The 15636-nt window shown below is 36.2% G+C and overlaps 1 protein-coding gene across 1 annotated transcript; it reads right to left on the minus strand.

The window, feature by feature from the left end:
• Nucleotides 1–2342: 2342 nt before the first annotated feature.
• On the minus strand, nt 2343–14837 carry LOC139959648 (galactokinase-like). The gene is made up of 7 exons (XM_071957438.1): nt 14508–14837; nt 12688–12877; nt 9630–9888; nt 8536–8717; nt 7703–7853; nt 6425–6587; nt 2343–4777 (listed from the first exon to the last, which is right to left on the minus strand). Exons 1-7 carry the CDS (start codon nt 14688–14690, stop codon nt 4706–4708), a joined length of 1200 nt encoding a protein of 399 aa, XP_071813539.1. The 5' UTR covers nt 14691–14837; the 3' UTR covers nt 2343–4705.
• Between the last annotated feature and the right edge of the window lie 799 nt (nt 14838–15636).

The raw sequence follows: 15636 nt of genomic DNA on the forward strand, positions 1-15636 counted from the left end.
TTTCTGTACGCTACGCGCCAACCAGTGGTGGCGCTCCGCTTAGATAGTGTCGAAAGCGCCCCTACAGACCATTCTCGCCCATCCTGACCAATACCCCTAGCTCCGCCACTGGTTCCGCGCAGAAGTACAAATTCACGAAAGCGTGTAGCACAAGTTCTGGTAACTATGTTAGGATACGGAGCATGGACTCGAGCTCCCTAAAAGACTGGCCGGGATGGCGTTCCGTAAAATGGGCGACCAAGGTTATGCAGTCGGTTGCGAGCCAGGTTCCAATAATATTAAAGTAGGTAATAGTTCGAGGCACTGAAAGAGCAAGACATCAACACTAACTACATCAAAGTAATCAAAGATATCTATACTGGCAGCACAACTACTGTTAAGTTACACAAAGAAAGCAACAAAATACCAATAAGGAAAGGAGTGAGGCAGGGAGATACCATATCTCCAAAGCTCTTTACAGAATGCTTAGAACACATCTTCAAAGACATCAATTGGGAAGATAAAGGTATCAATGTGAATGGGGAGAAGCTCAACCACCTCCGTTTTGCTGATGATATAGTCATAATAGCTAACAACTTCAACGAAATGGAGAGCATGCTACAGGACTTGGACATAGCAAGCAGGAAAAGAGGACTGAAAATGAATATGAAGAAGACCAAAGTAATGGCAGACCAATCAGTTAAACACAAACATATCATCATTAATGGAACAAAATTGGAACATGTATCTGAATACATTTACCTGGGACAAAGGTTCACTCTCACCGAAAGGAATCAAGATAATGAAATAAGGAGGAGGATCAAAGCAGGGTGGCAAGCATTTGGCAGATACAGCCACATCATGAAGGGCAATCTACCACTATGCTTAAAAAGGAAAGTGTATGACCAATGCATCCTCCCATCAATGACATATGCATCAGAAACATGGACACTAACAATTAAAATGGAAAGAAAGTTAGCAGCCGCACAACATAACATGGAGAGGAGTATGCTTAACATAACATGCAAAGATCACAAAACCAATAAGTGGATAAGGGAACAGACAAAGGTACAGGATAAAATGGAAATAATCAAACATCGTAAATGGACATGGGCCGGCCATGTCACTAGAAGGGGAAGATGGAGCACGCTAACCACTGTATGGACACCGCTTGACGGGAAAAGGAACAGAGGCAGGCAAAGAAAGAGATGGAGAGATGAAATACAGAAATTCTGGAATGAAACCAATTGGTACACACATGCAAGGGAGAGAGATAGTTGGAGATATCATGCTGAGGCCTTCATCCAGCAGTGGATCGACAACGGCTGAAGAAGAAGGTAATAGTTCAGCCAAGTGTCCTATGGAGCATGCATTTCATGCGGTGAAATGTTTATTTTACTATATATACATTTTTTGGGGGATAACTGTCTGTATGTATGATGTTGTCAGTTTACTAATTCGTTCAACCTGCGATCAAACGCAATAAAATCAGTCAATTTGCATTGTAATCATGCAATCAATCTCTAACAAGTAGGTCCACATATTTGGCGCTTTTATAGGAATTTTATGACAAATTGATGGGCGTCAGTATATACTAGCCTAGGAAATTCACAGCATGGGTCGCCATGCTAGAAAAGAGTTTTGGGAAACAGCGTCTTGGATCTCGTCATATTTTGTGCATCTAACGTTTCTATGTTCTTTACGCTACCAACAAGTTGGCATTTAACACAGCATGAACCTCATAAACCACGTTCGCATAACGGAAAGAGTTAATCGAGGGAAGAGTATCAGAGATAGCAACGGCTCTGAAGAATATATGTGTAAAGGAAGTAATTGTAAAGGACGCACTCTATTTAAGCCTTCATAACGTATCACCACAGAGTCGGAAAATAGACAAAACTGCCCTACTGTGTTGATTTGTTTGGGTATTTTCTGAGTCATTACCATTCTGTTTTTTTGCTTGGATGTTGAAGACGATGAAATAAAGTACCGATGGTCTAAATTTCTGGAGGATTGAAGGTGATTTATGGTACTTTAGAAAACCTTGGGTGAAACAAGAAAATTCCTCAGCGACTGCTGGGAAGCACTATGATATACTTTGAGCTCTTCAAGCTCAAAATTTAAACGGTCATGGTGGCAAAAATTGAATGTTTTATTATAGCCCAAGCCATTAGCTATCATACGGTGGGTAGGACATGTCAGTTGAAAACTTCTATCTATGCTCTATCGGCTTTTGAAAGTGGCTAGTTTAGTGTGTAAGTCAATGGGAGCAATTCATTGTGGTGCGGTACCTCAAGGGGCAATGTCCTGACAGAGCGACACCTTAATATACCGGTTAATTAAGATATGTAGAAACGCGAACGTGAGTTTATCATTCTTTTTAATTTTGCGATCTATAAAGCGATAAAAGTAATTATAATGAATCAGCTGTATTAGTTATATACATTTTCCATGTGTATACTTCTATCAACCACACTACCCACTCACTCAACCTACACTCTCCCCCCCCCCCCCCCTCCCAACAGAGTCGAACCGGTAAGATAACATATGACATATATTTGACACGCTTACCAAATTCTCTTTTCAATAACAATAACATGACAAAATAATGTATTGTATGACGTTGTACATTAGTTGAAAGGCACTGCTCTGGCGTGATGGATGGAGCTCTTGCAAAACTATCTGCATTGTTCTTGAGTCAGATCGGTATGACTCACATACACACAAACATTCATACAAACACACACACATTCACATGAAGATCACCTGTTACTTTAGATGATATCAAATAATATGCCTCTTCATAAATGGCGAGTTGCATACATTATTATTAAAATATCTAGGAATATATACTTTACCACTATGACTCTCATCATGTGATTGTTAAATTACATTATTCATCATATATCTTTGAATTATTTAAATTATTAAAAAAAAAACATTTCTGGAGGAAATGGCAGAGTAGCTTACAGAGCAGAAATGGCAGAGAGAATACAATTGAAAGCAGACAATGCTCATGAATAAACATAACTGTATCATATTTACATTATCCAACCTGGTTTACATAGACTTAAAATATAACAATCAATGCACAAATATCATCGTAAATATTCTAATAACAAAATAAAATGAAAATAACTGTTATATCTTGTCTGTTTGATTAGTTTAACTGCTTGAAAGTATCAATAGCACTTCTTTGCAAATTATTCATCTGCTTCTTCTTGATATTATTCTCTTATTTTTACCATCAAGGACTAGAAATACACAAAGTCATAAACAAACGTTTGAATTTCTGTACAAAGTTCACCTGTTTGAAAGGGATGGAAGAGTTTGAAGTAGATATAGACACATGCACCATTGAGAAAGGTTGAAATCCATTAAAAACAGACCACCAACTTCATACAAATTTAAGAATGTCAAAATGTTTTACAACATTTTGTATCTACATTCTCCTATAGCTGAATACTTATTTCATCAAGTTTGCAGAATAAAGAAACAGGGCTACATTACACGACTGTTCTTCTAGCATTTGTAACTGCTTCTATGTTACCTAGGTGACAGTGCTCAACAAAATATGGGTTAGGTGTTCAGGCCATTCGAAGATCTAAAAAGTGAAGCTGGTAGTTATCTCTTTCTGAATTCCAACTTAAATAAACTTTTTCCAAAAGTTAATCACTTTTATTGGGAAATTTAATTAGCATTTCACCTTTTTTAATTCTTTAATTTATGAGTTGTTATAGAATTGTTAATAAAATGATTTAAAAAAAAATTGAAAATCTCAATAATGACTAATTTTTAATGTAAACATTGAATTATTACCGAAAGTATAAAGTGTACCTATTTGACCATGATATACTGTGAGTACTCTCCGAGACAATTCAAAAGTGACAAGCTTTGTTCAAGTTAATAGTACAAATAATTACTTCAGCATGTGGCAAATTTAAGTTGATACTACCTAATAAACTAGAGACATTAAAAAAATAATTGTTTTTTCCATTGTTCAAATCCACGAACCTTTGCAATACCCCATTACAATAGAATTCTTTAGAGGACGTGGAGATTCGTTAGAATCACATCTGAGGACCTAGAATTCTTTTGTTGAAGTCCTCAATCAGAATACAAAATACACACACAAATACATTGGTTTCCTTTTGAAATTAAATCTTGAAGTCATTAAATGAATGGTACAGTATTCATCGCTGTATGTACTGTACTCGTACTGTAAGCGGGTCAAATTAAAGATATTACTTTCTCTCTTGTATCTTTTATAAATCCATTCTTACAGGGCCACAATTACATGGTACCTGTACAATAATACATTATTCCATAACTGCCTACAATTTTCAAATGAAGGTACAAATTAAATAATAAAATGAAAGATTAATTGGGATTTGCATTTTTTTAAGTCATTTTGATAGTTTGGAATGGTTGCTTTATTGGTCACAATAATGAAAGAAATCTTGCGGTGTCAACCAGGGTATCCCAACTTTCCTCTATCATGACAGACAACATGAAGTGACATACCGTGAGTTGGTTTATAAATCCTCGTTCAATAATGCTAAAACTTGTACTCTACTTGATTACCCCCACCTTGTAATGTTAACATGTGTTTTGAAAATTTAAAAAATAAAGCTTCTTTAACGATTTGGTAGGAATCAATACAATCACATGATACCGTTTAAAGTTATAGAAAATTGTAATCCAGCTGGCATCTTCTTTGGATTCTTTACAGTAGCAGTTTCTGGGCACCCTTCGACGCAACGGCTAGGTAATATGTCGCTGTGCCCTTGTACTTGCTCTGAAAAGGAATGAAGAAAATCAATGATACCATTTAAAATTTCCAGTGTCTTACCTTTGTTGAACCCAAATGACCTGTACTCTCCACCAAAAACAATAGGGATTTTGTACTCATTATAGAGAAGCCATAGCCATACATACCAGCTACTGCAGTTTTCTATCTGGAAATATCGTATCTACATAGTGTTCGAGTTTTGACACCTGGTGACCTTAAATGAACTCTGACCTACATCAAATTGTGTACAAACTATTCAATACATAAGGTTATCATACCATGTAAATATGAGCTCCTTTCATGTTCTGGTTCTGGAGATATAGCACTTTTGATATATTCACATATATTCAAATGACCTTTGACCTCCACCAAAATCAGTAGAGTTCGCTAATAGAATTACAGGAAATCAACTTGACAAATAAAGGAACTGCATAAGCGACCTTACTTGAGATATCAAGATTTTCACACCTTTTCCCTCTGTTGACCTCAAATGACCTTTGACATTCATGAGAAAACAATCCAGACCGTCTACCTAACATCGACAAGCTACAAACCATGTTTGAACCCCTAGAATACCTAGTCTGGCAAATGATGAATTTAGAGCCATGCTATACTGAGACTAGTATACACTGTACAAATCTGACAAGCAGGCTATCCAATTCATAATGGAATAAAATTCTCCTTCAACTACCAAACACCATTTTTAAAATCATGGATAAACAATCTGGATTCCTTCCTTCACAAATCCCAAGACACCCAACTGGTGCATTCTGAGAACAGATGAGTATGTATTTGTGTGTTTGTTGCCAGTAGTAAAGTAAAGTTGCAATGAAATATTCATGATTATATACTATAATATAGGCCAACGTTTCATTGCAATGCCAATCTCACATTAATTTACTCCTTAGGAATGTTATATTACCCAAGTTTATATCATGTGTCATATATTCAGACTGAGAGGTTGGAATATTGTTTTTGGTTAGGGGTTTGGGTCTAAATTTGAACATATTGGGCTACTAAAAGTTATTAATTTATAATAATAATATGCAAATATTTATAGAGCGCTTTATGCAAAGGCCTCAAAGCGCTTTTAAAGGCAATGCCTAACATCATGTACTTATATTACCCTGAAAAGTGTTTTGAGATATTCTTTTAGTTAAAGCAGTTAATGTAGTTATTTGTCTCTTTTGTTATTAATGCTCAAAGCTAACTGTTGTATAATAACTTCAAAAATTCTATAAATATTTAAATATTTGTATCCTTACAATAAAGCATGCTATCTCAAAGTATCATTAATCTACTGATGTGGAAAATTACAACAATTCTATATATTACCACTCAAATATTCCTAGTTCATTATGATCTTCCCGGCCTATAGCAAATACCACCTGAGTCCCCTGTTTTTGGCCAAAAATACACACAGTGTACTATTTCAGTGGTTAATCCAAATTTGTCTTCACACAAGAAAGTAGACTTGGCCATTGAGTTTACAATCATACGGTGGCTGGTCAATTAATTAGGTGTGCTCAATGATGACCCCTATAATGGCAGTACTTGGGGTAGTTTATGCTATCAAGTAACAAATTATTGATGCTTGAATGAATTTGAGGACTGTTTTGTCTATAGGCGGTCCTGCCAGTCATGTTGTATTACCTTCATCATTGCCACTGCTTTTGTCACCACTCGACTCCGCAGCATAGTAACAGTGCACCCACCAAAGCCTGCCCCAGTTAATCTGGACCCAAGAACACCCTCCACCTCCATGGCTGCAGACACTAGTTGATCTAATTCTGCACAGCTGACTTCGTAGTCATCCCTGACATATAATAAAATAAAATAAAGTAAATAATTGAATACAAAAGTAACAAAATTTTGTTATCTTTCATCAAACAGACATACTGGTATGCTATTAATATAGCTGTGCAAGATATGACGGTGATAATACTTTAATACGATTGCAATAAAATAGAATCTGTGAAATATACAGGCATAGTGAACAGAACAGTAATGAATTGTCGGTGGTCACAAAGAATTTACAGACTCCTGTCTAGACAAGAAAATCCAGACGATACAAAGATTATAAAATATAAAATAATATAAAATATATTTATCTAATAAAATAATAAATATATATCTATCAGGGAATCTAAAAAAGTTGCAGGAAAAGCTGCACTTTTGCAGTTCTCAATGATAATAATAATCGGCCAAGAAGAAGGTATGTGCGACAAGCTGAATAGCTTGTAACTTACACTACATATACAAGGTTGCTATTCAATTTACAGTTTTAGCTCGCTTTGGCTTTGGTACAAGTTTAAAAGACCATATCAGATGGGAATTCCATGAATTTTTCCTGGATGAAAAACCTTACCTTGGCAGACCAGGGTTCAAACCCACTACAGCCCAGATGGAAGGGTTTATTGCTTCTAATGCATTCAACCAAAGGAGAGTATTAAGTAACATATATGGAATCACAGGATTTTATTTCATTGCAGTATCCAGCAGGTCTTTTCAGCTGAGTTTTTGCAAAGTTTTTTCAATAATATGTAAATATGCTTTTGAGTGGTATTTCGTGGGTACGGTCAAGTTGCTTTGAACTAAGTTGAAAAAAGAAAACACACTTTTAAAGAGAAACAAGACTTCAAGATCTGGTGTTCATCTAATATTTAACAAAACAAATGTGGAATAATGCAGGTTTTTGACATGGTATCTATGATTTAATGTGGTTTATGATTTTATGTATTCGTACCTCATGGATTTATGATTTAATGTGGTCTATGATTTTACCTATTCATACCCAATGGAATTAATGTGGTCTATGATTTAACGTATTTGTACCTCATGGAATTAAGATTTAATGTGGTCTATGATTTCACATATTTGTACCTGATGGATTTCTGATTTAATGTGGTCTATGATTTTACGTATTCATACCTGAGGGAATTATGACTCTCGACCATCAGTTCACCAAATTTTTCATAGTCTCCATCTGCAAGGGCTTTGCTAGCTGTCTGCGTTCTTGATATTTCTCCGATGACATGTCGAGCTCTACGATAGGTCACTTCATCCATCTTTCCTTTATTTTCTTTTAGTAAAAATACCCAAAAAAAAGACTACAATCATTAAACAAAGTATATTTTTATAGAAATTAATTAACAAAATTAATTTTTATATACTAGCAGAATTTCTTCCATCTGAGCAAATTACATATAGATCTACAAAACCTATTAAGAACGTCATGTGTCTGTCATGTCCTCAAATGAACTGTTTAAAAGTAGAAAAAATTTGTCAAGGACAAATGGTGATTTACTTTATGAGTCTGTTCAACTTACATGATGTCAAAAGAGCTTAATCTAGAAAATTGTTTGTAGCCCAGACACTGTAGCATGTTATTACCTCTCTCATTTTGGTAAAAGCTAAACTAGAAAAATCTCAAGATCTATGTTTAATGTCTACTTTATTATTTACGATGAAATATGACTAGTCATATTTCTGATGAAGTATGACAAGTCGAGGAGGTAATGAACAGAAAATGGTAAGAGTACTTGGTACCGAACAGCATCCAATCATTCACAAAGAGCTCTATTTTTAATTCACAAAATAGTTTACCTGTCCAATGAGAATTTGCCGATTATCTCTCCATCCAAATAATGTCAGGCTTTACGTAAAACCAATGTGCAAACAGTTTAAAATGGGTTAGACAAAACTAGTAATTTCTAAGTCTCCTGTTTAAGATCTTCAATTCTTGTCCACTACGCTGTACTGACCTTCTAACTCTTCCATCGTCGCATCACGGAGGCTCTTCTTCCCAAGGATGCCTGCAACATCGTAGCACTGCTTCCTCCTAGCAGGGTACTCACTCCCTGTCAGCTCATGTTTGACATTTGAGTTAGTAACCAGTATGACGATGTCCGGATTGGTAAGAGGTATCAGCTTCGACTCCAGGGATCTAAAACAAGAGGAAAGGATAAAAGTAATCTTGAAGTTAGCAGCAGTAGCAGCAGGGAGTCACATAGTTACTTTGTGTTGCTATTCCTATTAAAGATATTTCCACACAAGACCAATAGAAATATGCATCTATAGATAGTACTCAAACTGCTAAGTGGAATAGTACTCTCAATTCATTTTCCTAAATAGGAACTTTGCAAATTTGAGTTCTGCCATTAGATTTACCATTGAGATATGACACTCAAATTCATCCAACCCTAACACCTCAGACAAAACAAAAATGTATTGCAAAGTTTCCAAGGAAACAAAAATGGAAATGTAACTTACTTATCACTGCAGATTGTATGAATGTCAACTTATGTAGGAACCTTATTTTGCACCACTGCTGTGTGACCTCTAAAAACACAACTTGTTTAGTGTAACGTATGGCACACTCATTGGCAAGCTTATTACACAATTTACATGACTTTAGCTTTATCACAAAACTATAAAGTACTTTTATCATGACGACACAGCTGAACTAAAATAGAGTTTAAAAAGATTATCCAAAAGGCGGACAAGGTTAGTATTCAGGACCCTGAAGGTCAGGGGGTCTATATGTGAACACTTTACAGGTATTGAGACACACCAAATTTTTATTTCGGTTTGTTGTTCCTACATAACTTCATTGGGGGAGTGGGGGGGGGCAGCATATAGTGCTTTAGGGCCTCAGAAGGTGTAAATTCTAAAACTGGGAAGGGGGTAGTTCAATTTTAAGATACATGTTGGGAGGCACTCCTAACCTTATAAATAAAAATACTATTCTCTACACCCTAGCACATAATTTCCTCCACCTAAAACAGCAGAGGTCAAATTTATGCAATTTCCTTACTGATGAAAAAAAAAAAATTATTGAAGAATGTTCTGAACGAACCTGCAGTCAATTAATAGTGCATAACCTTCCTCCCCCATTGAGGAAATGAACTGATCCATTATCCCACATGGCATTTTGGGAAAATCATGTTCTGCTTTCTGACAGGCTAAAGCCCTGGCTTTAGGATCAGGAGATGGAGATGAAGGATCCATTTGCTCCAAATATGTGTAGGTGGCCACCTCTAGCGATGCCGAGCTGGAAACTCCTCCTCCCAGAGGTACAGTGCTGGCGATGACTGCATTGAATGGAGCCAAGGTACCTATCGAGTCACAATGAGCACATTATTAGACAGTATGAGCACAGTATGAACACAGTATTAGTACAGTATGAGTATGGTATGAGCACATTATGAGTATGGTATGAGAACAGTATGAGCTGAATCCAGCACCATGCATTTAACTTTTTTCAATAAGTACTCACTTCACATGAGAAAGTCAGGCTAACAACCCGTGGCTAACAAGTTTTTCATTTCAAATATGTTGCATTTTGGAGAAAATACTTCAGGATGTACAGTATGCATCTACACGTCCCTGTACTACATGCCCCTTCCCAAACACATTTACTATACGTGTATAATTTGCTACAATGATGGGCTGCTGAGCACTATTTCTAGACAAACACTAGAACTTATCATTTCATAGAATTTCAAATAAACCTATATGTTGATTATAAGGTCTAATTATTTTCTACCCTTATGTTTCCTTAAATTGTAAAAACATCCTCATTAACTATGAAATACCAGCAATAACTATGACAAATCCCTGTTAGATTCTACTTAGTCACACTACCCCCTGGGTCATTCCATGCCAACTCAACAAGGGCCCGACACCCACCGTCTCAGATTTTCACCAAATTCGGTGTGGAGTTTCATAATATAAAGATAAGAATCCACGCCAAATTTTAGCTGAAAATATCAATCGGTTCGTGAGATATCGGCTTTCAAAAATTGGTGAAATTGACCCCAAAAATCCAAAATGGCGGCCATTTTGAATTGACCTAAATTAAAACCCCCGGACTTTTTCTTCAATAACTTCTCTTCTGAGTAAGCTACAGACATGAAACTTGGGATTATAGTAATTTAAAGCATGGAGATCCTCAATATGGACATTAATTTAATGTAGGAGGGTAATAAAGGTAAGTTATGGGGATTTTGAATTTTAATGAATGAAAATTAATTGCGAAAAATTTATTTTCACACCTTCTCATACATATGAAAAATTTTCAATGTGGGACAGCATCTATGAATCTGAAATTTGGCACATTGATAAAGCATATCACAAAGAACTGTTATGCAAAAAATTTTGGGCATTTCAAGGTCAGAGTTGGTCATAATTAAAAGGGTTTTTCTTGGTTTTCAATACAAAACTAGTAAGACATGTATAGTTATGATGCAAAGAATAAGTTAAAACATCTTTTTGACAGTTTTTTAATGATCAGATGAGCAGCTTAAAAGGGCATATAGGTACAAAATAGCCCAAAATATTGGTAAATTGTGATTTTTGAGGGCGCTGTTCTCATGCATCGTTGGGCATATGACCCAGAAAGTGCACTTTATTGCGAGTCCTTATGCTAGTGTACCACCCTCTTATTTGCTAAGCACCTGTATGCTAAAGCTTAGAAGTTGTTGTTATTTGAACTGCTCAAATCGGCTTGTACAAGCATTTCCATACAGTACATATGAAATGCATGATTTTCACAATTTTCGAGTCGTAAATTTGAATAGATAAAAATTAAATACAAACTTTTGACTTCAGTATTTAAAAATATGGTTAATACACTCCTGGAATATGGTGTTTAAAGAAATATTGAAATTAACCCACAGGCCCAAATTGGACCCCCAATTAGGGCCAGAAGTGAGATTTCTTAAGTTTGAGGGCGCTGTTCGTAAAACGTACGACCCGCTTGACCTTCTTTTGGCACTTTTCCTGTACAACTGGCACTGAACAAGGATCCTATGCAAATTAAATCTCAAACATGCCTTTGTTTGTGAATATAAAGTACCCTCAAAGTAGGGCCATATTAGGCCCCTATCTCATTTTCTGCCATTTTAATTACTTGTTACAAAAAATTGGGACCGTAAATTTTCCTCAAAATTAGCTAAACTAGAAGAGTGGTCACATGTCTTCCACAATATCTGCAAATTCAGACATAAAATCTTGTTACCTATGCCGAAGGCGGAATGTACATAACGAATATCAGCAATTTCAGCCAAAATTTGTGAAAATTTGCGACATTTTGCTCCAACTTCAGAAATATTTCCATTTAGAGAGAGAGTACCATCACAATTTTTTGCATAACAGTTCTTTGTGATATGCTTTATCAATGTGCCAAATTTCAGATTCATAGATGCTGTCCCACATTGAAAATTTTTCATATGTATGAGAAGGTGTGAAAATAAATTTTTCGCAATTTATTTTCATTCATTAAAATTCAAAATCCCCATAACTTACCTTTATTACCCTCCTACATTAAATTAATGTCCATATTGAGGATCTCCATGCTTTAAATTACTATAATCCCAAGTTTCATGTCTGTAGCTTACTCAGAAGAGAAGTTATTGAAGAAAAAGTCCGGGGGTTTTAATTTAGGTCAATTCAAAATGGCCGCCATTTTGGATTTTTGGGGTCAATTTCACCAATTTTTGAAAGCCGATATCTCACGAACCGATTGATATTTTCAGCTAAAATTTGGCGTGGATTCTTATCTTTATATTATGAAACTCCACACCGAATTTGGTGAAAATCTGAGACGGTGGGTGTCAAAATCAAATTTTGCTTGTTGATTTGGCATGGAATGACCCCCCTCCCATTCCCATGGGTGCACCCCTCCCCCTGCCACACAAATTGGGATTGGGAACAAAATGTGCTAGTATAGTTGATAGATGATTTTAATTCAGTATGTTATCAGACTTGTACATTATTAGTCAATATCTATTTAGCACCAGTTGGTGCCATCTGTTTAATTTGTCAAGACTACAGTAAGTAAGTTATTATGGCACAGAGCTTCTGTCAACAAACTGTTGAATTAACCTGTAGCATTCGAATGGTCATATCATTACCTTTGTAGTTTTGAACTACCCCTTTGACATAATTGGCCCATTTGGGTGTTCCAGGTTGTAGGGGCTTTCCTTCAGAAGGAAGCAAAAACTGAACCTCCTTTGGATCATCGGCTCCATCAGTTGTCGTGATAACGGTACATTCCTCTGTTGGTGATTTTGAACCCACCACTACTGTTACTTGAGGAAGGGCCTGTATACAAAGTTAGACAATGTAATTACAACATATCCAGAAAGCCAAAAAAAAGAAAGCCAAATTAGTAATTCGATGCCATGGCACACCTGAAGATTTTTGCACTCACTATGGATCCACATGTAAAGTATAAAGGTCATCCAAGCTTTACTTTTGATGTTAACTAAATATTGTGTTTACAAGGATTTCAAACTTTGATCTCTGTCGACCTCACATGAATTGTAAACTTCAAAAGAAATATAATAAGTTTCTTGTAATAAGTTGAATCCATATACCAAATATCCATCCAACAATTAGCAATGGCATATATTCACTCACACATCACAATTTGCATAGATTCTTTGGCAATAAACCCCTGAAGGTTGTTAGTCAAAGATTTACTGTATAGGCTTAGTCCTACCATGATAATCACGCCTACCTGCAGAACTGCACATGCAATGACTGGGTGCACAGAATAAATAATTGCTGCAAGATAAGCAGAGGAGTGTGTTTGTTTATGGTTAAAAATAAGTAATCTATATACTCAAATTCCTCACAGATCTACTGTATGTATATACAGTAGAGACAGTTACTGTTTAATGTAGCATGCACTAAATGGTGTTAAAACATTCACATACATCATATTGTAATTTTATCCTTGAATGAATAATTGTGACAAGTTTTCCCTCGCAGGAAAAAAACAACACACACACTTGAACAATATACTGTACAGAAAGTAGCAACAGCTGTTCACTGATATCTCACTGCAATATCAAAAGCAGAGTATTTAAACACATGACCTTTGATATTTTACATAAATCAATATCATACAGACATCATGAGCCTGTAGCCTATAGGCTGTACAACAAATGATGTGTACCTGCAAAATGTAGCATGGTGGGCTCATAATTGACGCACATAAGGATTAGATTAAGGATGTCTATCAACGAAAAATCCAAATTGCTCAACTGTATGCATATCTCATATGTGTACTGTAGTTCCTCAGAAATGTAATGATCGCAAAATATTTATTGTTCTGCGCCTACACAACGTACAATTGAGCAGAACTTGACAACAAAATGTATGCTGTGTCAAGTTCTTTCATACCCATTAATTGACACATTCGTTGATAGGCTAACTGTAGTGTAGGCCTAAGTATACATCCATTGACTTTGGATGCTGTTTGCTATGCTCTGAGTTTGAGCCTCTATAAGCTCAGACAGGTTAGGTCCCAGAGATGTGTGGTATTATATTGAGGTAATGTTGGTTATTTTTCGGGAGTAAGATTCCCAAATGCCAAAAACATGTGGAAAACTGGGGGAGGCAGCTTAAAGCTTAAAAACACAACACACAATTTGATCAACATACACCTGGGATGGATTTAAACTCATGAAATATATGACTCTGCTTGACTGCAAAAAGTTTAGGTTGCCTGCTGTATTGTTGTGCAGTAATATTTGAAGGTGCGTCAATTACGAAGGTGCGTCCAATATGAAGCCTTTACTATACTGCAGTGATAACTTTATTTTCGCCAGCCTAGACTTTTGATAGACCTGATACAGCAATGCTAATGGCATTATTGATGAAGCTTATACTAGCACCAAGTAATGCTCAGTTTTCAGGGCTACAAATTACAGTCTAATGAAATTACCATTGGGAGGACAAATCCATCATTGTAGTCTGTATGTTCGCCGATAAGGTTGACACGCCCAGGTGCACAGGCAGCAAACTCTGGGTAAACATTAAATCGCTTCAGGTATTCCGAAACAGCACCTTTCAGAACATCTTCCACACTGGCGACTTCGGTTATTCCAGTTATTTTAGAGGTATCCATAACTAGTGTTCTTAACTTTACACTTCAAAGTAAACAAACGTTTGAAATTGAATGATATCGGACTCGGAGAAGCGATAATTTCTGTCAAGCGATTATCAGGTAAGGCGACAAAGGTGTGTTGTGTTTAATCGCCTCATTGAAGGTAGAAGCCACTAAGAGCAGACACATCCACTAACAGATTAGGGACAGTAAGACATGACACACAGTACTGCCACTGCGGTCGGGTGTGTGTGTTATAACTTATATTATAACTGACACTGCGGTCGAGTGTGTTGTTCAAATATGTGCATAAATAAGAAATAAATCGTTTTTCAAAATCGACTTATTTGAGTTATCGACCTTATTGAGATGTCCATTAAGCACCACATTTAACAAGAAATGTTCCTCTTTTACGTGGTATACCTCTAATATCGGTAACAAAACCGATTTCTTGACTAAAAGTGGCCTTAAAGTTTTAACCCCGATACGGACATCTCTAACTAAACGCGATGTATATACGAAATGTGTAATGATCCAAAAATTGATTTAATTTTTTCCTTCAAAATCGATTTAATTTGAGTTATCGACCTTATTGAGATGTCCAGCACCACATTTAAGTAGACATGTTCCTCTTTTACGTGGTATATCTCTAAAATGGGTAACAAGACCGATTTCTTGACTAAAAGTGGCCTTAAAGGTTTAACCCCGACGGACATCTCTAAACTATCGGTAACAAAACAAGTCCAGAAATTACATGAAAGAGCAACATCTCATCTTTCTAATGGTGCCATTTTTGGCCATTTACAGTATGCATAGCGTTAATTATTATCGCTTTAAAACAAGTAAGAAAAGGGAACCGTCTTGTTATTTTACGCTAATTTAGTCTGCCCTTAGTGGCTGCTGGGGATCCAGTTACCCGCAACAGCGTACCCTGCGCTCGTCACAGTGTACAAACATCAATGATCAG

The sequence above is a fragment of the Apostichopus japonicus genome, chromosome 19 (assembly GCF_037975245.1).
Source record: "Apostichopus japonicus isolate 1M-3 chromosome 19, ASM3797524v1, whole genome shotgun sequence".
NCBI lineage: Eukaryota > Metazoa > Echinodermata > Holothuroidea > Aspidochirotida > Stichopodidae > Apostichopus > Apostichopus japonicus.